At 41.3% G+C, this 25,062-nt stretch overlaps 2 protein-coding genes across 3 annotated transcripts; one reads left to right on the top strand and one right to left on the bottom strand.

Moving 5' to 3' along the window:
• Positions 1-28: 28 nt before the first annotated feature.
• Positions 29-6,457, top strand: NUDT9 (nudix hydrolase 9). Of its 2 annotated transcripts, none has more exons than XM_041411996.1 (8): positions 29-65; positions 1,370-1,606; positions 2,602-2,697; positions 3,192-3,278; positions 4,171-4,282; positions 4,451-4,597; positions 4,843-4,927; positions 5,861-6,457. In XM_041411996.1, exons 1-8 carry the CDS (start codon positions 34-36, stop codon positions 6,034-6,036), a joined length of 972 nt encoding a protein of 323 aa, XP_041267930.1. In that variant the 5' UTR covers positions 29-33; the 3' UTR covers positions 6,037-6,457. The 2 variants fall into 2 exon arrangements, with proteins under 2 accessions (XP_041267930.1, XP_041267929.1); XM_041411995.1 differs by lacking the exon at positions 29-65 and adding an exon at positions 320-759.
• A 143-nt stretch (positions 6,458-6,600) lies between these two features.
• LOC121339833 (SPARC-like protein 1) lies at positions 6,601-19,229 on the bottom strand. The gene is made up of 10 exons (XM_041411983.1): positions 19,176-19,229; positions 18,382-18,435; positions 14,771-15,922; positions 13,997-14,066; positions 13,222-13,349; positions 12,019-12,139; positions 11,114-11,250; positions 10,510-10,658; positions 9,456-9,604; positions 6,601-8,940 (listed from the first exon to the last, which is right to left on the bottom strand). Exons 1-10 carry the CDS (start codon positions 19,227-19,229, stop codon positions 8,912-8,914), a joined length of 2,043 nt encoding a protein of 680 aa, XP_041267917.1. The 3' UTR covers positions 6,601-8,911.
• Positions 19,230-25,062: the final 5,833 nt, after the last annotated feature.

Raw genomic sequence — 25,062 nt, 5'->3', positions numbered from 1 at the left:
TTAGAGAGGTGCCATCTACGTGGGGACAATAACATGGGAAATGGAGATTCCTACCTTGGGTTAAGGTAGTTGATTAAAGTAAAAGATATAAAAGTGGAAAGGTTATTCTCTACTTCCCCGCGGGAAGCAGGGCTTCCGTACGAACGTCGGTCGCTCCGGAAGGCAAACACTGTAAATAACGAATGCCCTCCCTTCCCTTCCTTATGTTTTATGTCTGAGCTGACGTCATGTGGCATGGAATAACCCTTTGGTCGGTTTGGGTTAGCTGGCCTGGTAGTGTTCCCTCCCAGGATCTTGCCCACTGATATGGCTAGGAATGCTGGGAACTGAGCGTTGATGCTGCGGGAGCGCTGCCCAGCGGCAGCCAAAACACGGGTGTGTTACCAGCCCTTTCCTGAGTGTCAGTGCACGTCCCGGCACTGCGGGGCTGCCTTGGCTACGGAGTACGGAGCTCCGCCCCAGCCAGAGCCAGCACCGGGCGCTGCCACTGACGCCGCTCCCGCCAGTGCGGGGGCCAGCTTGTACAAGCGCGGGGCGGCAAGAAGCGGGATCAAGGGGCGGCATCCTGCAGCGGGCTGCCTCGCGTCGCCGGCCCAGCGCCCCGGCCCGGCCCCGGGGCTGAGGCGGGGCCGCTCGCGGTGCAGTCGCGGCGGGGCCCATGCCGCTGCTGGCCGGAGCTTTGCCTCGGGTGGTGGTCGTGCTCTCGTTCTCCGTTCTGCTGAGGGCCCGGGGCGCTGCCCAGCGCCGCCCCGCCCACAGGTACTGCGGGCTGTGGAGCCGCGGCAGCCCGGATCGGGCCCCGGTGTCTCTGCCAGCGGTCGGCGGCCTGTTCCGCCGGGAGCAGCCGCCTGATGGCTCGGCCGAGATCCCGGGGCTGCCGTACACCCCCCGCCCGCCGAGGGGGAGCTGGGCCGGAGTGTGCGGTGTCCCTTTGGGGGAAAGGCAAGCGGGGCTGTCCCTTAAAGTGATGTGATTATTGGAAAGTGCAAGAGTGGTTTTGCTCTTTCCCACGTTTCTGTTAAAGGTTTTTGTTGTGAACTTCAGGCGTTTCGTGAGTTGAATGTTAGAAGGAATTTCTTCTAATTTCATTAGACGTTGGAATGGGCTGCACAGGGAGGTGGTGGAATCACCATCCCCAGAGGTGTTCATGGAAAGACTGGACATGGTGCTCCAGTGCCATGGTTGAGGTGACACGACGGTATTTGTTTATAGTTTGGCCCCAGTGATCTCAAAGGTCTTTTCCAACCTAATTGTTTCTGTGAAAGAGCTGAGTCTATTCTACTTGCTGTATTGTATTTTAAAGACTGGGGATTAAGGAGCATGTTAAAACGTAATGAATGAGATTTTTTTTGTTTTTTTTTTCTTTTAGTAATTTATCTGCAAGCTGTTGGTCCCGTCTTCATCCTGTAAACATGTTCAACAGTTATGATGTGAAGTTCCACCACAGAAAAGCTCTTACCTCCCCATATCCAGGATCACACATTGAGCGTAGCCAAGTTCCTGAAGATAAAGTGGGCTGGCTGACTGAGTGGGAAGATTATGATCCTGTGGAGTACACTGCAAAGTCTGTTTTGGCCGGACCCAATTGGGCAGATCCCCAAATCAAGTGAGTGGAAATGGTGGCTCTTTTCCCCTGTGAACATGAAAGCAGGAACTAATCGTGAATTGAGTTAACAAGATCGTCTTAAGTGATTCTACAGTGATGTGTGGAAGTTAGAGAACTGTGTACTTGGATTGTTGTGAAGGTCTTTGATACATGATTTTATTTAGCTGGTGATTGAGATTGGAATAATGGACAGCTATTGATGCTGTGCATGTATTTCTCTGTGTTGTGAGCTAAATAAAATCTAATTCTTAAGAATTTGGAAGAACACTTTAGTGATACACTTGTTTATTCATGGTTGGAATGTAACATGAAAAAAGAAAGTGTAATTGTAGTTTTTGAAAGGAGCACTCTGACTCAGGAAATGTGAAAGGTTGAACTAAGTACAGATTTTTTTGTGATTGTGTAACAATGTCAGTTCTTCTGTCTTGAGTAACAAGGGATAAGAGAAGAGGCAAATAGCCTCATGTTGTGCCAGGGGAGGTTTAGATTGGATATCTCTAAAAACTTATTCACCAAAAAGTTTTTCAGGCACTGGAACAGGCTGCCTAGGGAACTGGTGGAATCACCATCCCTGGAGGCATTTAAAAGATATCTGGATGTGGCACACGGGGGCGTGGTTTAGTAGTGGGCTTGGCAGTGCTGCATTGAACTTGGTGATTTTAGGAGTCTTTTCCAATCAAAATGATTCTGTGATTCTACACCTCTAATCTTAACAAAAATACTTTTGAAACACTTTGTCAAAGTGAAGATTTAGAGAGATGCAATCTTAAATACTTTATTTCTGCACTTTTGCCTACAGAACTAAATACAGAGGGACTGTAATCAGAAAAGGTTAGGACTTCATAGCCTCCTTTAGAAAAGGGAGGGCCTGCAACTCCAGTTCTGGTAAAAATTGCTCATCAACACACTCAAAGGGGTGTTGCTGGTCTGATGGCTGGCATACAAGCTTTTGAGTTTTGCAATTTGTCTCTATTAAATTCTTATTTGCCACACAGTGATGAAGGTTTTTCTCCCAAATTCAATGAGAGAGATGGAGAAGTGGAGAGGAAGAGTCTGAATGGCTTGTATGTGGTCGAAAATGGGAGACCCCGGTGAGTGTGGGGTTTTTGTCTGTATATTCATTTCAGTGGTGTAGTTTCAGTGCTCTTACAGGTCTGTCAGTTCCAATACATGGCACCTGCTAGGACAAAGCCAAGAGAGAAAAATGGAATTTAGTTTGATGAATCTAAGTTGGTGAATGAGAAAAACGTGTTATGTCTCTTGCCCTTTAAAGCATGTATGTGCTTTAACACAAAATATGTGTTGCTGTCCTTCCCTTTTTTGTTATTTAATCTTGATTTTTTTTTTTTTTTAATTTGTTTAGGTTGGGGTTTTTTTGTTTTGTTTTTCTTTTTTTGTAGAATGTTTTGAATGTGGGGAAATAAATACATTTAATGTGTTAAGGGTTTGGAAATTTAGCAGAAAATAAACTCCTTTAGTTTCAGCTGGTCCTCAGAGATCAGAGGAGCTGGGTGTGGCTGGGCTTAATTTCCAGTTGGAACCAGTTCAGGACTACATGAATCATGTACTGTGGCATTAATTTCAGCAATCCAGCGGGAAGGACTGGCCTCACTGGCAGAGGATTGTTGGGGCGCTGGGGACCAAACCATGCTGCTGATCCTGTTGTAACCAGGTAAGGGGCAGGTGACTGCAAGGCATCCTGCAGCAGAGAAAAGACCTGTGCATTTTGCTTTTTTTCTGCTTCTCTGGGCAGGGTATTACTTTTCATGGCTCTTTTCTCTGTGTGTTTTCTATGTGTAAGCTCATTCTGCTTTTGTTAATATCAGAAACACTAACTTAAACACTAGACTTAGTCTATGGTAGGAGGAGGTGGGATTAGGATAATCTTTTTGTCACTGTACGGTTTGTTTTGATGTGGTTTTCCAGCAGGATGTGTGTACGTGCTAACCATTTTACACAAAGTATTCAGAAAAGATTGTGTGGTTAACAGAAGTGTGAACTAGAAAGTGCCATGCTGAAGACAGAACCATTGTGGAAAATCATCCTGATGCATTTTACTTCTTCCACTTTCCTGAAAGATGCCAGTGCTACTGAGCTGCTTCCTTGAAAGTGAATGCTGGATTTCTTTTAATTTTGTTTTTTGTTTAGACAGCTTTTTGCTCTGCCTGTTGGTAGTTCTTAGTTCTTTACTGGAGGCAATGGTGGCTGCTTGTGGCTTTGTCCTGGTACTGCTGCAGCTTGTGTGACCATTCTGTTCCAGCAGAAACATTCTCATCCTCTTAGTATGAATTAGCAAAAGTGCAGCTCGGAGAGCTTTCAGAGGAGCTGCTGCTACCAGCCTGGCTGCAGAAACATGCCTCATGGGCATTTTCTGCCCTTTTGGCTGAGGAAAACCCTCATTGTTCTGTCCTTGGTTGCAATCCTGCTGGATTTTTTGGTCGCCCCAATTGTTCATTCTCTGCTTTGTTTGTCACCACACAAAAGTTGCAGTGCCTTGCTCTTCCTCTCTCAGGCCCAGGTGTCAAGAAGTAGCACAACATATTCTTGTTTGTCATTTTCTGCAGGTGGAAAAGGGATGGAAGTGGCAATAAAGTTGCTCATCCAGGTTCTGGCAAGAACATCTTGCAGTTCGTAGCCATCAAGAGGAGAGACTGTGGGGAGTGGGCCATTCCAGGGGTAAGGGCAAAGCTTCAGAGGCAGCTGGCATTTCCCTGCTGGTGAAGCCATGAGGCAGATATGGCACATGTGTGATGCAAGTGGATGTGATATACTAAAGCTTGGCGTTAAAATGTGTAGAATCTGAGGGACAGTACTTTTTTGTTTGTTTGTTTCCCCCACTCTAAGGGGATGGTGGACCCAGGAGAGAAGATCACTGCTACTCTGAAGAGAGAATTTGAGGAGGAGGCCTTGAACTCTCTGCAGAAATCCCCTGAGGAGAAAGCAAAATTGGAGAAGCAGCTCCAGAAGCTGTTCAGCCAGGAATACTTTGTGGTGAGCTCTGTCTCTTTTGGTAGCCTTTTGAGCTGTACATGTAACTCATAGCTGTATGAAATCTGAAGAAGTGCAGCTGAAATGAAAATAAGTTGTGATGCTCATCTTCTTGGGGTGCAGGAAATTGAAGGGACTGTTGAAAACTCTGTAAGGGCAAATGTCTCAGAGAGAAAGGAAAAAGTATGACTGATTTCACCTCCTTTGTTTTGACACTGAGCTTGTTCTGTTTGTTCGGAACCTTATAGGTGTACAAAGGATATGTGGATGACCCTCGTAACACTGATAATGCCTGGATGGAGACAGAGGTTGTGAACTATCATGATGAAACAGGTAAATATCTCAGGCATGCTCTTAGTTGCCTTTTACTCCATATGTTTGTTTGAAATTGGGGCTGTTGTTGAGCTGAGCATGGCAGTGAAATCAGGGGAGCATGAAAGTCAGGTGTAAAATATGGGACTAGATTCTTAAATTGATCTGTTATCTCAGACTCCCATTTTTCACCTGTAAGGTAAATCAGATGCTTCAGATGTGTTCAAGCCAGAGACTTCATGCAATGACATTTCTACTGAATTTTGGATAGTAGGTGCCAGTTGTGAAGTTTCACATGTCACTGGTCCTATATTTATTGGTCCCCCAAAGTAGTGGAGATAGTGTATCTTTGGCCTCTGTTTCCAATACAGAATAGAAAAATATTTCCTTGGTTCTTGTCTATGAAGTCCTGAGATGCTTTTTAAAAACAGAGTGAAAACTTGGGAAAAAAAAGCAATTCAGAAGCAAAGGCATCCCTTTTTAAAAACTAGTATTTTTTTATTTTGGGGCCTTCAGTAAAATTTTAATTTTTTTTTCATAAGTGTATATAAGTTTCAGAATTCAGTTCGTCCTGTAGAATAGTATGTGAGAAAAGGAGCAATCAAGCAAACAAGCAAAAATCCAGGCAGATGTATTGGCTAAACTTGGGGTAATAAGTACATGTTGTCATAATGGTTTCCAGTAACTTTTCATGCTGCTGGTGATATCCTAGGAACAATGACAGGGTGTTAACACCATTTCTGCCATTCAGATTTGCCTTAAAATAGTGCAAGTCTGAAAAAGATTTCTGGCACAGAATCAGTGAGAGATTTGGTTGTTTTTTCTCTGAGAAGCCATTGAAGGTTGCTGCCTGTGAAGGAGCATTGTGGAAGGGCAAAACTAATAGGATGTGAGAGGGGAAAAAGCAGGAAGAAAATATGCAATAGCATCTTCTAACTCTTGTTTTGTGAACAGGTGAGACAATGGATAACTTGCCTCTGGAAGCAGGTGATGATGCTGGAGTTGTGAAGTGGGTTGACATCAGTGAGAAGCTTGAGCTGTATGCGAGTCACAGCTACTTCATCAAGCTGGTGACTGAGAAACGGGGAGCCCACTGGAGTGAGGATCCTGGCTCTGAGTGCCACAAGTGAATGGAAACTGGGAACAGACAGACCCTGAGAGGAGAATATGTTTTCCAGTCTTGAAATAGATGTCCTTGTCATCCTCAGTGAAAATTCTGTGAAATTCAACTGGGAGAAACACTGTACAGTGATAAACAGAGGCTTTTTCAGAGACTTCAGATTGCTTCTTTTGATTTCTTAGCTAGTGTGAAATGAGAAGAATGTGGAGCTCTTGCTTTGCTTTCTTGGCTTCATTATTTGCAGCTGTTTCATAATGTCTGCAGATCTGCATGGCAGCACTGGCATTCTGACTGATGGTAGTTCACAGGCTCTTTATTTTTGCACTGATTCCTTTCAGGAATATGAATCCGTAAGGAATGAGAGACTTGTAGGATAACCTGAATAATGACTTAATTTAAGTGTTTCATAATAAAGTGAAATTTCTGAGTCATTTCACTTAACCTATCTTTGCAGGGATTTTCCACTTTAAGAGATTAGTTTGCACATTCAATTACTTTTTAGTTTACAGTGTGGCTGGGATTCACATCAGAATGTATGACTCTGCCTCTGTGTCAAAAGAAATCGTGACTGATTTGAGGAGCTGAATTTTGTGGTTCCTTCTCTTCCAATGGCTTATGGGGTACAGTACAGCTGTTCTGGAGACTGCATCATAAACAGAATCACTGGAAAGAGCAACCTTGAAGTATAATCTTGTAAATTGTGCTGGTTTCTTACCCTACAGGTGATGTGAATAACTTGCAGTCAGGAGGCTGATGGGGGCTTTCTGTGTAATTTATGCTGCTAACAGGGGCTGCACAGCAGTTGCTGACATTTCTCTCTGTGTTTTTAATCAATTGCTGTTAATTGTGTATTGGTATCAGGAGTTGGTGATAGTGACAGCTGAAAGTTGATGTTGAGACCTGAGGACTTCAGGAATTTTGATTCATGTGTTGAAGTAAGTTGGTGATAAATGTCATGGTCTGGAATTACCTTGCGTAACAGTACTGTGACACACTCATGCACTGTTGAGACTTTATCCACATCCTGCTTAACTAATTAATGGGTTTAGGACTTTCTCCTTTTCAACCCTACCCCTGCCTCCCAATTAGCTAGTGAAACCTGGAGGAGTTATGGGTGTTCATGCAGGAAACCCTGGGAATCTTGCAGAGTTATTAGTATGTTCTTTTCAAAGGAAAAGGTAATGTCAAAAGATACTAATTTTTCTTTCAATCCTTGCTCACCTCTTCCTGCCCATCTGATTTCTTCTGTGATGTGATGCATTGTGCAGAATAGACTCCCAGCAGTGTAGTTGGGTTTTGAAAGCATGACCACAAGAGCAGACCCTTCTTAGAGAGTCAGGAGATGTGGATCTGCAGTCTCTATACACAGTTTTTAATACTCTGTTTCATCAGAAAACCACAAAATGTCATGAATCATGACTTCTTCAGATGTTTTGGGTTATTAGTTTACTTCTCAGCTGATAAAAACTGCAGGTTATTTTTTTTGGTTTTTTTTTTGTAACAACCCCTACTAATCCTTAGAGGACTGACAGGCTTGGCAGTGGAAATGTGTTACTAAAAGAGTATTTGTTGTTTATTTTTTCACTGTGGATAATCTAACTGTAGTGATGCTGGAGGAGTAGTCAGGTGATGATACTGAGAGTACTGAAGCTGCAAACTGAGAGCATAAATTCTTTTTCCTGAAGAAATGGAAATTTGTGGGTTAAAGTCATTACCTTTTGAGGCCATCTGTGTACTGACAATGTACTTGCAGTTTGAGAGCTGTGCCACCCAACTCTGTGTGGGTTAAACAAAAAACAGAATAAATAAGCAGTAGGCTGCAGCCAGGCTGAAAAAGTGTTGTCAAAATTACTTTCTCTCCCAAGACATTTCAAGTCCCAGAGAAAGGATCTTTTCCAAATGGAACTAGCATAGAGAATGTGCTTTTGAGCATGCCATCCGGGTTGAGTTATTTACACACTGCTGTGTAATGTTGCAGAATGTGAAGGGAGCAACAAGTCAGGATTATGGAAAAATACTGGCAGTGCTAGGAAGTAATCTGTGGTTTGTGTAAGAAGTCCTTGTGTTGAAAATAATCACAGCTTAATTCATTGTATCCCAGGGCATCAGCCTGGTGTTGGACTATGATTATCAGCCTTTACTGGTTCAAGAGCAAATTAGCAGAGGGGGATGGGACTTCCACTATTTAAGCTACCAAAATAGCATTTCTGACTCCCATCTTCTTTTGTTTGGAGAAGTGATGTGGTTCAGGCAAAAGGTGTTTGCTGCTCATCCTTTGTAGGAATAGCATTTGGGGCTTTTTCCTTAAAGCAGAATATGCCTGGAATGTTTTCAGTGAAGTGCTTACCTTAAAATCTCAAATTTATGGGGATTCAGGAATAATCTCATCCTGTCCTGGGTTTTTTTTTAATGCTTAAATTGTGCTTCTTTTGAGGAGAGAAAAAGATGGGCAAAGGCGAAAGAAACACGATTTTCAACAAAGTTGTGACAAAACCCATATATCCAATAGACTTCTATTTTATTTGAGACTTCTACACAGCATGTTAAGCTGACAATACAGTAAATAAAGGAAACAGGTCCCATTTCAGTGGGTGATAACATCTACATTCTATAATTCTACTGAAGAGTTTTGTGAACAGCTTAGTCATTAGGTTAGTAGTATTTATTGGTTCAGAAGAATAATGGATACATGTGGCAGGAAACACTGGTTTTTTAGCTATGAAGTAGTTAAATTTTTCTGCTGTTAATGAATGTAGAAATTTTCTGCACTTGGGTTGTTTGTGAACCTCATTCCACCATTTTCTTGAAAGCTGTTAAGCTGTTAATTACAGACGTAAGCAGGATTCATCAATTTTAGTGCAGTAGTGGGAGTCTGTTCAGCCGGCTCAGAAAAGGAGATTTTCATTTATGTCCTCTGCAACAAAGAAGAAGAAAACATTATTAGCATTTTATGCCAAAGAGACATTTTTATGCTGTATCACTATCAATAAAGTGGCTGACGCTATGAATGAGCAATCAGTGGCAGAAGTATACATGTACTATGATAACTCCTTGCAGCTTCGTCCTTCATGACTGGTAAAATGTCATCAGAAGAGCTGGAAAAATTCTGGGAAGAGCAAAGGTTCTGTGTGTCTGACTTCTGACCAGCATAAGCCTCCTCTTAAATTAGGGACTTGCTAGTAGGATTTTCAACACATTTCTTCAGTCTGCTTGTTTGGCCAAATGCCTTCTGTCCCATAACTCTTCTGGGATTAATCTGTGCTATGTTGTTAACCCTGTTGACCTTTTGCAGTCTTGTTACTAGTGTTCTGTTTTCTTCTTGGCACAGTAGCCATGTGCTTACAGTTTCTTTGCCTTACTTTGAGGTCTGAGTAATGTTCTTGGCAGGAACATTCTGTTGGGTACATCTGCCTATTCTTTTAGGTTTACCTTCCTTAATCCCAAAGCAGTGGCACCATTCCTTCAAAGCAATGAGTTTGTCCTGGTCTCCATCGCACTCTTGGAAGAAACGGGTTATGCAGTGTTCCATGGGAACAAGGGAGGCTCTCAAGGGTGCAAGCTCCGAGTGTGTTAATAATCTGAAAGAAAGGGCAGGTATGGAGAGCTGCATTTCCTTAATAAATCAGCAGAATTATCAAAGCTCATCTAAGATGCTAGAAAAAACAATGATGGCTTTATCAGAGATGCCCCAGTGGATTTTGTTGTGGTGCTTCTGTAGTGAATATGTTCCAGGTCATGATAAACATGTCTAATATCTCCTGAGCTAAAATACTTTTGCTGAATGTTTGTTTGCCAACATCTTTTTTCCTAGAACAAGTATTACTTTTGTAGTAATTACAGGCACTGAAAGAGCAACTTGCTCACAACTCATCATTTGTGGACTTTTGCTGTTAATCCTCAGGATATCAAGCTTGCAAAGTGCTTAACTATGTTCTAAAACAGTAGGCGTGATTAGTCCTGAGATATTGAAGGTCTGAACTTGAAAATACAGATCCCATCACTGGTTGATATGACCAAAAGCTTGAAATCTGAGTTATGTTCTCAGAAGGTGGAAGTTTGCTCTGAACTGTGACTATATCTGCTCCTTAAACTGAGAGACCTCTGTGGTGTTAGTTGAAAACTATCCACTCACTAGTGGATTTTTGCTGCCAGGACTCTGTCCTTTGTACTTAGCCTGTTTCTCTTATCTTCAGTAATAACAGGACTTCTTCCTGGCTGAGAGTATTAGTAGGTATTAAGACACTGTAGAGCTTACAGTGTAATACATGATCGTGCAAGGCAAGAGGATAGCAGATTCTAACCTAGAGTATGATCAGGAAAACAATGAGAGAAAAAGTTCTGTGTTAGAGAGGGGGTGATAACTGGTTTCTAACAGCTAAGGGACTGGTTCTGTATGTAGAGAATCCCTTGAGGTGTTTAGAAAAGTAAAACAGCCTGAGTTTAATCAGCAAATCAGAACTGAACCATAGATTTTTTTTTTTACCTGTCAACAGGGTGCTGATCAAGCTGGTGAAACTGCCAGTGCACAGGATACACATACATGTGGTAATTTTTCTCAAAGTCGTGCAGGAGCAGCTCAACTGGGTGGTCACCAGCCACAAGGCGCTTGTCATTCTGGTAGATCTTTTTTACCTGAACTCAACACAGAAATTGTTATTTTTTTGTTTTGGGTTGAAGATCTGTCCTGAAGAGAACTATCTGGCAAGAAGGTGTTTTGGAGAAATTAAACTTGATAATGAAATACCCGTAAGGAAATGTGTTTTAGTGTTGGTGACCATATGCAGCATGAAAAGCTTGCCTTCGGTAGTTCAGGACATTGTTGCTGCTATTTATGTCAACTTTGGCAGTAACTAGAAAGGAAGTGCAATTCTTGTGGTGTAATTGTCAGACTCAGCTAAGGGGGGCAGAAACCTCAGCTTTTTAGGAGATTAAACCAGTTTTATCACATCTTCTGTCCTGAGGCAAGCAACGCATGTTTTGGTGGGAAATAAGCCATCTCAGAAGTTATCTAGTTCATGCTATTTTGTATGAGATGTTCCAGGCTAATCCCTGTGATGGCATGGTCTTATTTGAAGATGATTGCTGACCTTATTCCTTTGCTTTTCAGTTAGAATCCCAGAAGTGTTCAGGTCACGTTCATAATATTGAATAAGGATGTTCTTAAGCCAGTCTCGCATCCGGAGGGGAAACTGATCCACTTCATAATCAGTACAGGGGGGAATGTCTGTGCCAAAGAGAAAAGCTTTTGTTAACAAGTCATCTGTTAAGTCCCCATTCGAGCATTTCTGAGATTTGAGATCTACTTCCAGTAAAAATTAGAATTGATGGAGCTGTTAATACATAAAATTTTGAATGCACCTGATGTGTTCAATTATAAATCTACAATTTTTTTGTGCACGTGCTTAACCAGTTGTGCAAGCCACAACCTTTATATATCTGTGCAGCTTTTGAGCATAGTTGTGCAGTGAAGCTCTAATCAGTCAGTTGCATGAGAGTAGAGTTTTTGACAGCAAAGGAATATTCTGGCTGGGAATGCACTTTCCTCCTACCATATGCAGCAGTCGAAGAGGTTGGAAATCAGTTCTGGGTTTTACATCCTGACTTCTGCATTTTGCATCTAAGTTTGTTTAATGTGTTTTGGGTTTTTGTTCTCCCTGGGGGTTTGAGATGGACATTTTCATTTATTAACTCTTGGTAAACACTTTTTCTGGTCAAGGATTTACAAAAGTCTTCAAAGGCTATAGCAATAGAAACATGCAAGACATTCTTCAGGGGGAAGATAAGGTCAACAACAAATTTGTGTAAGCACAGGAGAGATTTCTAGGTTTCAGATACTTTTTAAACATGTTTAGGGTTTTGAAGGCCTTAATTAGCAGATAATTGATGCACAAGTGGCAGATTACAGGAAGAAGAGTAATTTAGGGCTGGCAGATGGGTTAAGGCTACTGGCTCTTTATACCAAGCTGAATTCCTCAAAGGAAAAGAAGCTTACGTTTGCAGGAGCCCGTATAGTCTAGGTGCAGCTGGCGTCCTATTTTTGTCCCTTCCAGTTGACATTTGGTGCCAAAGAGTTGACATGTGCCATCATAAGTCTTGTTATCCGTACCGCAAACCTAGAGGAAGGAAAACCACCACCCCACCACTGTGTTGAGAAAAATCCTTGTCACTCAGAGACATTACAGTAATAAAAGCATCATTAACATGTGGTGCATACCACAGGGAGTACATGTGATCAGAAGTATTGGAATTAGTGGTTGTTATATGCCCGCATGAGGACTAGTTGTCTGCACTTGTATGCCCAGTTATGCAACACTTCAGTTTAATTCTGTTGTTGTAGTGTAGCCTCTGAGATGCTGTGGGATTATTTCACTGGATATGTACTAAGCATGTGCTCTAAAATACCAAATGGATACATAGAATTTTTAGTGACAGGGAAAAGCTACAATCCCGAGACTGAGTGAAGCAAGTCAGTTACTGTGTAGTTACATGGGTTCATACTGCTCTCAAACCACACTCAATGAGTTTGTATCCCGGTAGGTTCCAGCCGGGCTGCGCCCGGTGGACTGCCGAGGCCAGGATAGTCTCAGCGGAGGCTCAGACTTGGTCCGATCTCCCAAGCCGTTCCCAGCTGCAGGCAGCCAAGCTAGTTCAAGTGATTTCAGCTCTTAGTGATTATCAGCTCTGTGTGATTATCAGCTCTTTTGGCTTGCTTGTGGCCACGGGCAGCAGACGCAGGGAGAGAGAGGAGAAGCGCTGTATAAGGTTCCGCAGGATTCTTTATTAGGGTGTCCCACAAAGGTTCTCAGTGACAGCTTCTTCTGCCGAACCAGGCAGAATTAGGGGTTTTTATACCCTACAGAGGTTTTGAAAACTGTCCAATAGAAAGGGTCAGGGGAAAGTGACCTACAGGCTTACAGAGAGATAAGCAGGGTCCGAAAGGCGGAAGAGAGGGGCTTCTAAGGCCCAGTCATCATGACTTGGCGTTTCCTAGCTCAGGCATTGGGACCGCCAAGGAGGCCTTGCAGGCCCTGTGCCTGCTACAAGTTTGGGTGCTTTATACTTAATTTTTCAATTACTGGAATCACTCAAACTCACTTGCATGCTTTTTAGGGTAGAACCTGCTAAATAATAGCAGGGAAATATGTTACTTTGTTAACACTTTAGGTGGCTTTTCCCAGTCCTGTGAAATACTCACATGCTCATAGTCTTTGGTGGGAGGGCAAGCAGCAGGATCTTGGCAAATGCAGTGGGGTTTCCCTTGTTTGTCTGCATGACAGACTTTGCCTCTTTTGCAGTGGAAGTTCCAACATGTGTCTGGCAGTCCTAGCAGGAAAGAGGGACTATTAGAGGTGACGGGATAAAGCCAAGTGTTTGTCAGATACTACTGAAAGCCAAAGTAAAACAGCCCAGTATTCATCAAGAAGTTCAAATGCATTTTTAACTTTTTTATGAAGCTGGATCTTGTATTGAATAAAACAAGCCAAATTTTACATGAGAATTTTTGTGAGACTTCTAGCAGTCCCGAGTTTGAATTGGATGGGGACATTTTTTTTTTTTTTTTTTTTTTTTTTAGAAAAAGCTGTTTGTTCTGTAGGTATTGACATTTCACTTCCAGCTTCCTTTGGTGAAACATATCCCATCTGTCTTTGCTGAATCAAGCACTGGCCTTTGTCCCACTCCTACTTGAATTCAAGCTACTGTTCTGAAACTGAAAGCTCTCAGCACAAGGTAAGCCCCATTTCTGTATAACTGACACAAAAATTTGTGCACTGCCTACAAATGTTTTTCACTAACGAATTACTAAATTCAAGGGAGTGTGGAAGGAATTCTCTGGGAACACAGGATTAGGCACAAGTACAGTTCAGTCACGTGAAATCCTGTGCTGCAAAAGGCAGAAAAGAAATGCAGGCCAACAGATTCCCCAGCTGCAGAGAGTTGGGAGTTACATGACAGCTTTGCTTGGGGCTTACCAAGGAGAGCCTCCTCATTCCTGTTGCTGACACTTTCCATCTCACCATGGGAACTGTCTGTAGTCTTAACCTGCACAGTCACAGAGGCATAAGCAGAAAGTTGTGGTAAATCTTGAGAAGAAAAAAAAATACTTGGACTAATTTTTTTTCAAGTCCAAATACAGAGCTGACTGAGGCACAGTTTGCTCTGTTTTCAGCAGAGAGAGGTTGCTATGCAAAATCTGTGAGAAGAGCATAAAGCCTCTGGTAGTATTACCATGCTCTTGTTTTTTGGGGAAAAAATAGAGTAGGAGGTAGAGAGAGAAAGAGAGAGAGAGAGAGAAATGGGAGCTCAGTAAGGCCTGAGTTTTTTATAATTATTCTATTGACTCTAGTTTGCCTTTCCAAGCTGTTCACTTTTGTGTAGCAGCATTTAGAATCTTTGTGAGAGGTGAGTGAACAGGCTGGCCTGATAAGCTGGAGACTGGGTTTCAGGTTTTGCATCTATGTATCTGTATTTATTTGTGTGTTTCATTACACACCCCACTGGGTCTGGAGCTCTTATGTGAATGATGTTCACTTCCTTTCTGGCTCCAATTCACCTAAGTGCTGTGGGTGCAGTGACACAGCATGAACCAGAGGAATAGTGAGTATAAGGAGAGATGAGACTTCTGCATATTAAGAAGTCACCTGTTTTTCTCCAACAGGTCATTTCAATCATCAGGAATTTAAATTTAGAACTGGTCCCTCTCCCCCTTTTTGTAGTATTCAAGTTTTATTTTGAAGATAATTTACCTTATCTTCACTGTCCATTGAATTCATGTTCTGAATGGAGCTACTAATTTTCAGTTGTTGCTTGTTGTCAGAATCAGGTGGCTCCTGATCATAATAATCTTGTTCAGAGTGAGCAAGGTCTTCAATCTTGACAATTTGGTAATCCTCAGTCTCCCTGTGAACTGCAGTATCATCTTCAGTGGTTCCTTCCCCTTCAGGCTCGGAACTGGTGCTCTCCTGGTCATTACTCTGGATTCTCTCCTCTTCCTCATAAGCTGTTTCTTTCCAGGTATTGCTGAGATATTCCTCATGATCAATGTCACCACTATCATGACCGTCATCATCATTACTGTCTTCCCTATCATGTATTTTCACCACTGTATCATGATCACTCTGATAGTTCACTTGAATATGGTGTTTTCTCTCATGACTTTGCTGTTTGCCAACCTGATATTCATGATGGGTTTTTTGAGAGAGGGGGATTTCTTCTTTATAGGACTTCTTCCTGTTCTCACTCTCTTCTTTCTCTAGGTCAAATTTCTCACTGTGTCTCTTGGTTTTCCAGGTTGGTTGGCTGGAATCACTCAGGAGTTCATCCAATTGCATGCTGTTCTCATGTTGCTGTCTTTTGTATTGGTCACCCTGACGTGTCTGATGGTCTTTGTACTTTGAGTCTCTGTAATCAGTTTCTTCACCCCATTTCTCGTCCTCTTCTTCCGTGCTTTCCTCATCATCATTTTCACTGTTTTTTTCGGACAGGCCAACAGAATTTTTGTTATGTTTCCACATGTTATGCTCATGATGAAAGCTGAAAGCACCCACTGGGTGTTCTGCCTGACCTGGAAGGTGTCGGTTTGCCATGTTCCCATGTTTCTCATGTTTCCTGAGCTGCTCATGATCAGAGTTTGATTGTTCTCTGCCACTGCTCCCAGAGTCACTGTCCTGGTTATCAGAAGCCAAACCTAGTTTATTGTGTAGCACAAGGAAATTGATGCTTTTCAGGCTGTTTTTCACTTGATGCTCACTCCCAGTTCTTCCTTGTTTCCTCATGGTCTGGGGCTCATCCCTGTCTTCAGAGCCGGGGGTTAAGTTTCTGGGAGTGGGTAGCAAATCACTCTTGACTACATACCCTGTGTTCTCTTCCTTTGAGGCTTCAGGATGAAAATATTCACTCTTAAAAAAAATTAAAACAACAGAATAATAAATCTTAGGATTTATTTGAAGCTGATATGGTGTTATTGTTTGCCTTTATTGCAAAGTATGGCACTGGCTTTATTTGTTTTCTTTGTATGTGCTCCTCTTAAACTAGCCCAGAGCATGACATTCACAGCTGATGTGTCTTCTCTTTCTCAGAAAATCTGTTTATCTGTCCCTTCTTTTATTGTTGGAGTTTCTGGAGAGGCCTATGCAACTCTGTTTCAGAGACAGATGCATATGGGTGTCTTCTGAAATCTCAAAATGCTTAATTAGTATTTTAGTCATAACCATAGGCACTTGTAGGCTGCAGTAATTATCACTTACCTCAGAGAAGGGGGATGCAAAATATAACTTCTTGCACAGATAAGAGAAAAATAAGGGACCTGGGAAAAGAGGAGCAGGCAAAGAGAGAGTACCTTTCACAAAGTGTCGTGGTAGTAATTCCCAAGAAGTGCCCTGCATTGATATTATAATCCATATATAAATCTACTTTGAGTCCCATATATCATTACTTCCTGGCTGAAATCACCAGGAACTATTGTGTATGGTGACAATTATAAGATCAACAATAGATGTTGGAGTTCCTTTTTTTTTTTTCTTAATCTGTCAAGCCAATAGCAAAAGTGGTACCTTCAGTGGAAATGGTTCAAATGCTTGAGGAGAAAGCAGGTACTAAAATGGCTGTCAGGTCTTGCTGAAGCAATTACCTTTCTGCTGCTGTGGGTGTCTCTGAGCAACATCTATGGATGTTCAGTGTTGCTTATTGCTTACAATAATACAGCACCTGATGCTGATATTTCTTAAAGCTTTTGGGGGTTTAATTTAGGAAGAATGGTCCTTCTCACTTGGTCCATCCAAGCTGCTGGAATAGCTTTTTCCTTTAGTTTGACTGCTTGGAATCAAGCACACTACTCACAAACACTTATATTTATTTTATTTTTAAAGGTAGGATTGGAAATACTAATTTGATTCTTGTAGATCAGCTATTTCCTATTTCCTAATATCAAAGTGGTATCTTAATATTTTACAATTTTGTCTTTTGCAGTGTCCTTCCTGATGTAGAAATAGTACTGGGAACTATATTCACTGTATCAATTCCATCTCTAGCTTTTTCAGGGGAAGATTGTATGTTTGCTCCAATCTAACAGAAAATCACTGTGGAGCTTTTCCAAGGTTCTACAGATTCAGAAAACACAAGGCCAAACAGTCTTTAAGATTTTCTGTTGTGGGTACCTGTGCTTGAAGCAGCAGTTTGAGAAAGATTTGGCTCATGTCTTGACAGGAGGCCGTGTCCTGCACCAGTTCTGCAGAGATGTGCCTGGATACAGCTTCCAAATGCTGCTTTCTGTTATACCTTTGTCCCCTGGGTAAAATCAGCTCTTAGAACTCAGGTGCTTGTGAAGGAACTTGGGCAAATTTCAGTCACTATCTGGTATTAGGTACTGTGGGGGGGAGCTGGCTTTTGATAGATGATGCACACACTTGGAACTGATGATTCATTGGCTATTGCAAGGTTTTGTTTTGATGCTAGTGTCTTACATGTGTTATTTCTGGTAGACAGCTGTAGGCTGCAAACTAATCCTTATACTATTTCCTCTGCTGGATACTTCATTAGGAAAAGTTAATTTTTTGTTTTCATATTGCGGAGCATGATCCAGATTGATATGAAATGTACCTGGAGAGTTGTATAGAGTGGGATATAATTTATAATTAAAAAATGTTTAAATGGTTAGCATAAAAGTTGGGATTTTGAATCTCTTACTAAAGAGCATGATCTGAGTTTAGTAGTTCTGAAACACCCAGTGGCTTAGAGACAAGATCCATTGTGTCTGAGTCACAAAGGTTCACCAGAACAGTGCAATAAAAAGGAATTTTTATTTGGATCAGCCATGTATGCAAAACTGTGGGCTTTGTCATTAGCACACATTTGGCATAGTGAGGGCTGGTGAAATCCTCTGTCTCACTGCCATCAAAGCATCTGGCCCGTCAGCCACAGAGTACTCTACCAGGAAAAGCTGTCTAATGCTCTGCACCATGGATAATGAAACATATGCTGGCTAAAATTCTTACATATTTGAGACTGCATATGATCCCCTGGTGTGATAAAGTGAGGATTTCATCCTCCTCCTATACTGGAGCTGTGATAACATCAATTTTGACTGTCGCTGGAGCTTATTACTTATGCAAATATGGGTATTTGTTTAAGGTAGTTTTGTCAATGAGTGAAACTTGCATTTTGAGCTTTAGATTTTGTCCTGTTTGCAGTTGTTAATATGCAAGGCATGAGATACTTGGCACTAATTCTTGAGGTGAGAGGGCCTAAAGTTTTTTAACATAAATCAATTTGCCAACCAGTATGTATGTGGCAATGTGTTTTTATATTTAAGATGAATAATGTAAGTTACTTCATATTGTTCAAAGAACAAGAAGAGTACCTTTTCTGGAGTTTTCTGTCTGTGAGTTCTGAGCTTGTGGTTTACAGGATGGGTCTAAAAAAGACAAATATATGAATATCTGCACATCCATAAGCATAAAATATTCTCAGAATGGGAAATTAAGTGCCTGATGTTATGAATAAAAAGTTATCTATTTTTGTTTAAGGTTGCAGAGTTAAAACCGGTTGGACTAGTTGCTGTTAAGTTAGCTTCATTGTTAAGAGTTATTCTTCAATTGCCTGTCAATGGTTGGTGATTTAGCCATTGTTCCCCTGCCTCCCTTGCCCAGGAGCGACACCTGGACACTGCAGCACCAGGAGACCAGGAGAATGGGAGTGGCCTCAGACCTCGTATGCAGATGAGAAATGCATTGCACCAAATCTTCCAGTTTTCCAGGAAAACCCCTAAAAACAACGAGCCAACATAGAATTAGGGGACCTAGGTGATGTCTAAGGATGGGCATGTAGTCCAATGCCTGCTTGGATCCTTTTTTGCTTCTCACCCTGACCTAAGGATGTTCACTAGTTCACTAGGGAGGGGACCCGAAGTGTTGGAGCGAAAAGTAGGAATCTGCTAATCTCTTGTGAGGAAGCTGTCTCCAGCTCTGCCTGCAGACCAGCGGACAAAGCTCCTTCATCCTCCTCCTCTGTGCCACTCCTGGGAGCTGCAGCGGCATGGCCGCAATCTGTCGATTTCTCCTGAGCTGAATCTCTTTAATAAAGGCATTAAAAAGGAGAAAGATCTCCTGCCCATTTATTTCACCTGATGATAATAATAGCATGGTGAGGACTTACTGAAATAGCAAAAACTGGTCCTACAAGAAAAATGAAGAGGGCTACAGCCTTCATGTTATCCAGATCTTGTAGAGGACAATAGTTAATGGTACAGAGGTAGGGCTTAGAGGTTTCCTTTCTGCAAAAACATGAAAACAAAACAAGTTAGGATTTGGGTATAATGACCTAGCAATGATTGGTGGAAGCAATGTAGTGGCTGCCGTAAATTGTTAAGTCTAGAGACCCACAAAATTTTTATGCAGTGTCCTGTAAACTCAGATGTGAAACCAGCTTAACTAGAGGACACTTAGTCTCAGTCTTTGACAGTGATTAAGCTACAGGCTGTGTTCACAAACTCCAGGCGTATATTGCTGAGAGGCAGAGCTGTGAATGGACATAGGTTAAGTATTTAAATACTTACAAATAGTTGTAAGTATTTATCCGCCCCTATGAGATACCACTTTGTGAAAAATACCACTTTGCCTCTTTTTTGAGGCATTGAACTCTGAGGCAGTGCCTGCTTGTAGCACTTCTACGGCTGTGGTGTCTCTTGGCTGCTTCCCTCTGTGTTTGGTAGGAATAATTAAGTGGTGAAATTCTGCTCAGCAAGTCTCCAAGCTCAGAAGTGCTGCCCAGGCTGCATGAAGAAGGGCTGCAGTCCTGCTTTGGATGCAGTCCTGCTTCTGTGTTTTCTTGGAAATTGTCACCTGAAGTATACACTTTTGGAAGATCCCTCTGTTAAATATTGTTTCATGTCATGATCTTTCCATTAATGAAGATCAAAATACTCATTATTGGGGCATGTCTGGTATGCAATCCCTTTTTCCTTGCAGTTAGTCTCCAAATTGCCTCTTGACTAATTATCTATTATCTCTTTGGCATTCACAGTTTGTTATCTAAGATGTTTTCAGAGGGAACGGCAGAATACAACAAAAGCCAATAATGAGCATATGCAAAATGCCTGGATATGGGCAGTCAGTTCAGATCAAGGCAAGTGTGGCTAGACTGAGGATTATGCAGGCAATTTGTCAGAAATGCAGGGCAATAATCCAATTTCATGTAAAGCCCTAAAAACTGCATACTATGCTTTTTGAAGGCTTGGCAAATGACTGAGAAAAGAAGCATTTGAATGTCAGGTAGGCTTGATTTCCATTTTTTTCTGTTGCTGATGAGCAACACAGACCATCAAAACTTAACTGAGTTTCCTTTTTTAAAACTCTCATTTGTCATATTTGTTTTGGTAAACTAGTTTAAGAGTTATAAATGACAAGTTCTCCATGCTGTATTTTATTTATAATTGCAATTTTATAATTTGGCTTGTCTCTGTCTGTAAAAGTTGCCTCTACCACCTTTGTTGAAATAATCAAAAAATAGTTGGAATAAATCTGAGTTAAGATGGCAGAACAGGGCTTTTGTATTTTCTTTTTTACAGCGAGCCCGGGGCAGCCCATAGGAAGTATGTCTTGAATTAAGTATTTGGTTTTGAATAAGTATTAAATTATTAGGGAAGCCTGACCACACTGATTGGAGTGTCCTATGATGGATTGTGGTATTATATTTTTTACACTAAGTGGGAAGGCATTTTATTCTTGCTTTAATTTCCAAATATGTCCTAAAAAAGAGAATTTTAAAAAGCAAGCTGTTGTAACACATAAGTCTAATAGAAATGTCAGAAAGGAACTGTCAGAAAAGAAGCCTTTTTTTAAAAAATATGAGCAGGGAGACATCTCTCTGGGAAAATGAAATCATTATAATCTGCAGGAGAATCTGTAGGAAGATTTAGTCAAAAGGTGAATAGGAAAATTTCTTGTGTATGATGGCGTTTATGACCAAGAAATGAGTAATTTAACAATACTTCATCTTGGGTTATTGAGCAAGAAATGCTAACTAGGGGTACGGGGTTTGCATGGCAAGGAGGCTACAGGGCTGCCATTCTAATAGTGTCAGCAGTCACTTGAAATACTAATCAATGACATGAATTTTTAATAAAAGCATAAGTGTGATACTTTTAAATTACAAGTGGTATAGCACATTCCTGTTTCCAGATATGTTTCAAAAGCCCTTGTGAGAGCAGAGCACATTATACATGTAGAAGCTGGTTCATGAATGCACAAACATAAAACTGAAAGGCAGATTTTGAGGCAGATTTCTGATCTGAGTAAAAGAAGAGATCACAAAAAAAATAAAAAAGCATTAAAACGAATTCACTCATTCTGTACCAGTAAATAGCTGATAATGAGAGTTGATCCCTCTGATGCTACCAGTTTTACAGCTGCAAAAGCCATCATACATAAGTCCTTGATGCCTGAGTGCAATAAGATCAAAACCAAACCAAAAGTATTTCAGGACAAGTTAAAACAATTTTTAACAAACCATTCACATTAACTTACTGTAATTGTTTAATCTCTTATGTTTCCTTTCTACCATTTCATTTTATTTTCTACTTGTTTAGATTTTGTTAGATCTTGAGTTTTTAGAGTGTTGGTTTTTTGGGTTGGTTTTTTGTTTGTTTTTTGGTTTTAACCAGAGCTGTCTGTAATTTAAGAACAGATCAAGTCACAACGAGCTGCTTTGATTTAATTTGAGGAGGATCAAAATAAGACTTACTCATTATGCAGAATTATTTTGATATTAGTCGGGGGTTTTCTCCTCTCCCAGATCCTACAAGGGCTTTCAAGGGCTCCCTGTTTGGTACATGTTTTCACTAGGTCTACCAACATATTTTTGAAAGATTCCTCCAAGAACAGCCAGCATTTCTCTCTCTTTCTTTTCCATTATGAGAAAAGAAGGTGAATCTGGTCTTTTGGCCTTGTCTATTGGACTAAGTTTCCTAAACTGATATTTCAAGAGATTGTTGAAGTGTTGGAAAATTAGGTCACACCGTGGCTTTCAGCTGGACCACTGTATGGTTCCAAAGGAGGTGTGTGCTTTTCTTGGCTCTTGTTGGCCATAATACTTTATTGTTTTGCAAGATCACTGGAAAAATAATTATTCCAGTGGTAAGATAAGGGTTGTCTTCCTCAACACAGTAACTGCGCATTGTTTTATCTTACAAAGGTCATTTTCTGTTCTAGACATGAACATCTGAAATGTGTTATCCTTAAAACAGACAACACTGTATGAAGGCTTCAGCTATTTTGCAGTACATGGAAAAAAACTTCAGAGGGTTAGATATAAAGCATTCTAAAATTTTAATTAAGAAAAAGGAAGAAACAGTACCATAGCAGTAGAAGAGGTGCTTCTTCTTGGCCTGCCTCTGATGTACTGGAAAGCCTTGAGCCTTGCAAAATGTTGCTGCTTTTCCTGAGATGTGTTTTGATGTCTGGACCAGACCTTCTCAGCATGTGCCTTGTGCTGCGTCAGTGAAGGAGGATGGTACTCTTTGGGTCTTGGCTGAACAAGGAATCCTAAGCTTCCATGGGACGAGGTGGGGGGCAATGGGCTGGTGGAATTCTCATGGATTAGTTGAATCAGAAAGACAATTTAGCGCTCACGGGCTCTGGGCCAGCGGAGCTCAGCGGCTTTGTGGGAAAGACATATTCAGTGATTTGCAGGGAGGGGAGCCAAAGGGAGCGGGTGCAAGAGTTTTTGCTGCATCAGCTGCTCCCAGAAGAGCTGAACCAAGGGATCTGCTAGGGCAGCTACACTGTTGGCTGGGAAAGTGGAACACAGGGGATGCCAGTCCCTGCTGAACTGCCCAGTGTTGTTTCAGTATGCCACACATGGTGTGTGTAAGCCTGCAAAAAGGTAGAAACTCCAAATTAGGTATGTAAAACCCAGTATTGGTTGGAGGCTCTTGCATAACTCTGAGGAGTTTGCTCTTTGGAAGCTGTTGCTATGGCTGTGCTGCCTGTCTGCCATAGTGACAATGCAGAGTGAGCTGGTGAGGACTGTGGAAACCTCCATGAGCCTCTGCAGCTGACGCTTTGTGGCTTCTGGCTCTGCAAGCATGAATAAGTTGGTGGTTGTTTTTGGTTTTTTTGGGTTTTTTTTTTTTTTTGGTCATCTCATTATTCCATAAAATGCTCCACCTGAACTGGAATACTTTCTGGGAGGTTGTCCAGAAACAGTGGAGGGGATGCACCAATGTAAGAGCAAAGGCACTTGCAGTGATAAAGGCAGCAGATCCAGTCTCAAATTCCACATTCTGCCAATATCCTCTCTTCCTAAGGAGGACACTTTGCATATGTGTTGACATGACTGGAAGAGAGGTTGAAGCAAAACGAAATGAAGTGTGCAAATGGTAAGAACTGTAATGCAAATGCTGAAAATTCAGTCACTTTAGATAATATTTTAATTGGTTCTTTTTAAAGTTATCGTTTTACTGGCTTCTCTTCTGTTCACCCAAAAAGGTAATATACATTGGGTGTGGATTAGAAAAAATACAGTGAGAAATGTACAAAAATTTACCATGTTTTATGTGGCCAACTGTGAAGTTTATAGTTAATAAAAAAAACAAAACCCAAAAGAGCCTGAAATCAGAGCTGAGCCCTCACTCTGTAGACCAAGCAGAAAAAAAATCCCCTTTGACAAAAGCCCATGAGAAATTCTTTAAATCCTTTTCCCTTTTGTCTCTGCTTCTCTGCCTGGAAACTAATTCATGCCTATTGGAGTTGAAATTCTGCTTGTCTGTCAGCCAGTCGGTGTGGGCAGAAAGGAGTGGGCATTATTTCAGAACTTCCCGTTTGTTTTTTCTTTTGTTATGCATGCTGAAAAGACGATTGGTTTTATCTATTTAAAACTTTGTGCTGTGCTGTACCATCAGATTAGCTTAACTGGGTTATCAAAGATAAGTGGCTTTGCTGTGATTTTTCAATGTTTGAGGTATGGATGGACTCTCAGCCAATAAAAGAAAACTTTTTTGTCCAGAAATTAGGACAAGCACAGCAATGTTAATTTTATGATAACTAAATATTAACTCTTTTTGTCATAAGATTTTCTGATAATGGCTATTAACCTTGCCTTGAAGTTCTTAATTCACAGAAAAATGTGCCAGACTCTGAAGAAATGTGCAGAAACTTGAAGCGGATATTTGTAGGAGTTTGAAGGTTATTATTGGAAAACTGTATGTGATTTGTAGGCTTTGCCTGATTCTGTGTTTAAACAGCTTTCTTGGGACTTGCAGGACAGTGGGGAAGAAACATTTTGGTTTTGAGGATATTGAGGGATTATTGCTTATCAGAGCTGTTACATAATTACAAAATACTTCATAAAGCAAAATTTTCTATATTTGCTTTTGATGACAAAATGCTTCAGTTGAGAACATCTCTGGTTGTTTTCCAATGTCACTGGGAGGCCTGGGCTTGTCTTGGAGCCATCAGTCCTAGAGCTCCCGTCTTCAGCCAGTCCCACTGTTTCAGGCATTGTGCTTTTTGGAAACCTTTTCAGTGGTGGATTAGTAATTACCTCACCAGAAAGAGGTGCTGTGCTGTTGAGGTGAAGTTGGGGAGAAGAGGGGAGGCAAACAGTTGCTGAGCTAAGTGAAAGGGAGGATTTGCAGCAAATAAAGATTAAACATAGAAGAAAGAAAACAGATGAGTACAGGGAGGTGAAAAAATTTGTTTTATCTGTCTCACTGTGGCAGCTGCTAGACAGACACTTTAAACAAAGGCAGAAGAGCAAAACCTTAGAAGATTTTGTGTTATATTTATTAATGTGTCTGTCTCTGGCAGCAATGATCTGTGGGTCAAACCGACTATGGGGGAGACAGAATTAGGCTCAAAAGACTTTCTTTTTATTGGAGCTGTCTGCACTTTTTCATACTCAGTCCTGCCAGAGGGTTCATATCTCTGCCCACAAGAGAGTGGTGTTGAGCCATTGGCTTCCAGACCACGTACCAGGCTTCAACTTCCAGGTTTTTAAAATGAAAAGTAAATTTTAACATCAGTGCTCATTCTGATTTACAAAT

Source organism: Onychostruthus taczanowskii, unplaced genomic scaffold (assembly GCF_017590055.1).
Source record: "Onychostruthus taczanowskii isolate IOZ18803 unplaced genomic scaffold, ASM1759005v1 scaffold38, whole genome shotgun sequence".
Lineage (NCBI taxonomy): Eukaryota > Metazoa > Chordata > Aves > Passeriformes > Passeridae > Onychostruthus > Onychostruthus taczanowskii.
This window is presented reverse-complemented; position numbering and strand designations above follow the sequence as displayed.

Coding starts and splice junctions, on each gene's coding strand:
- NUDT9 (XM_041411995.1), top strand. CDS start 659: ATGCCGCTGCTGGCCGGAGCTTTGCCTCGGGTGGTGGTCGTGCTCTCG. Junction 1,607..2,601: donor TGGGCAGATCCCCAAATCAA/GTGAGTGGAAAT, acceptor TTTGCCACACAG/TGATGAAGGTTTTTCTCCCA. Junction 3,279..4,170: donor GCTGATCCTGTTGTAACCAG/GTAAGGGGCAGG, acceptor CATTTTCTGCAG/GTGGAAAAGGGATGGAAGTG.
- LOC121339833 (XM_041411983.1), bottom strand. CDS start 19,229: ATGAAGGCTGTAGCCCTCTTCATTTTTCTTGTAGGACCAGTTTTTGCT. Junction 15,923..18,381: donor GACAGAAAACTCCAGAAAAG/GTACTCTTCTTG, acceptor ATTTTTTTTAAG/AGTGAATATTTTCATCCTGA. Junction 13,350..13,996: donor GAATGAGGAGGCTCTCCTTG/GTAAGCCCCAAG, acceptor CTTTCCTGCTAG/GACTGCCAGACACATGTTGG.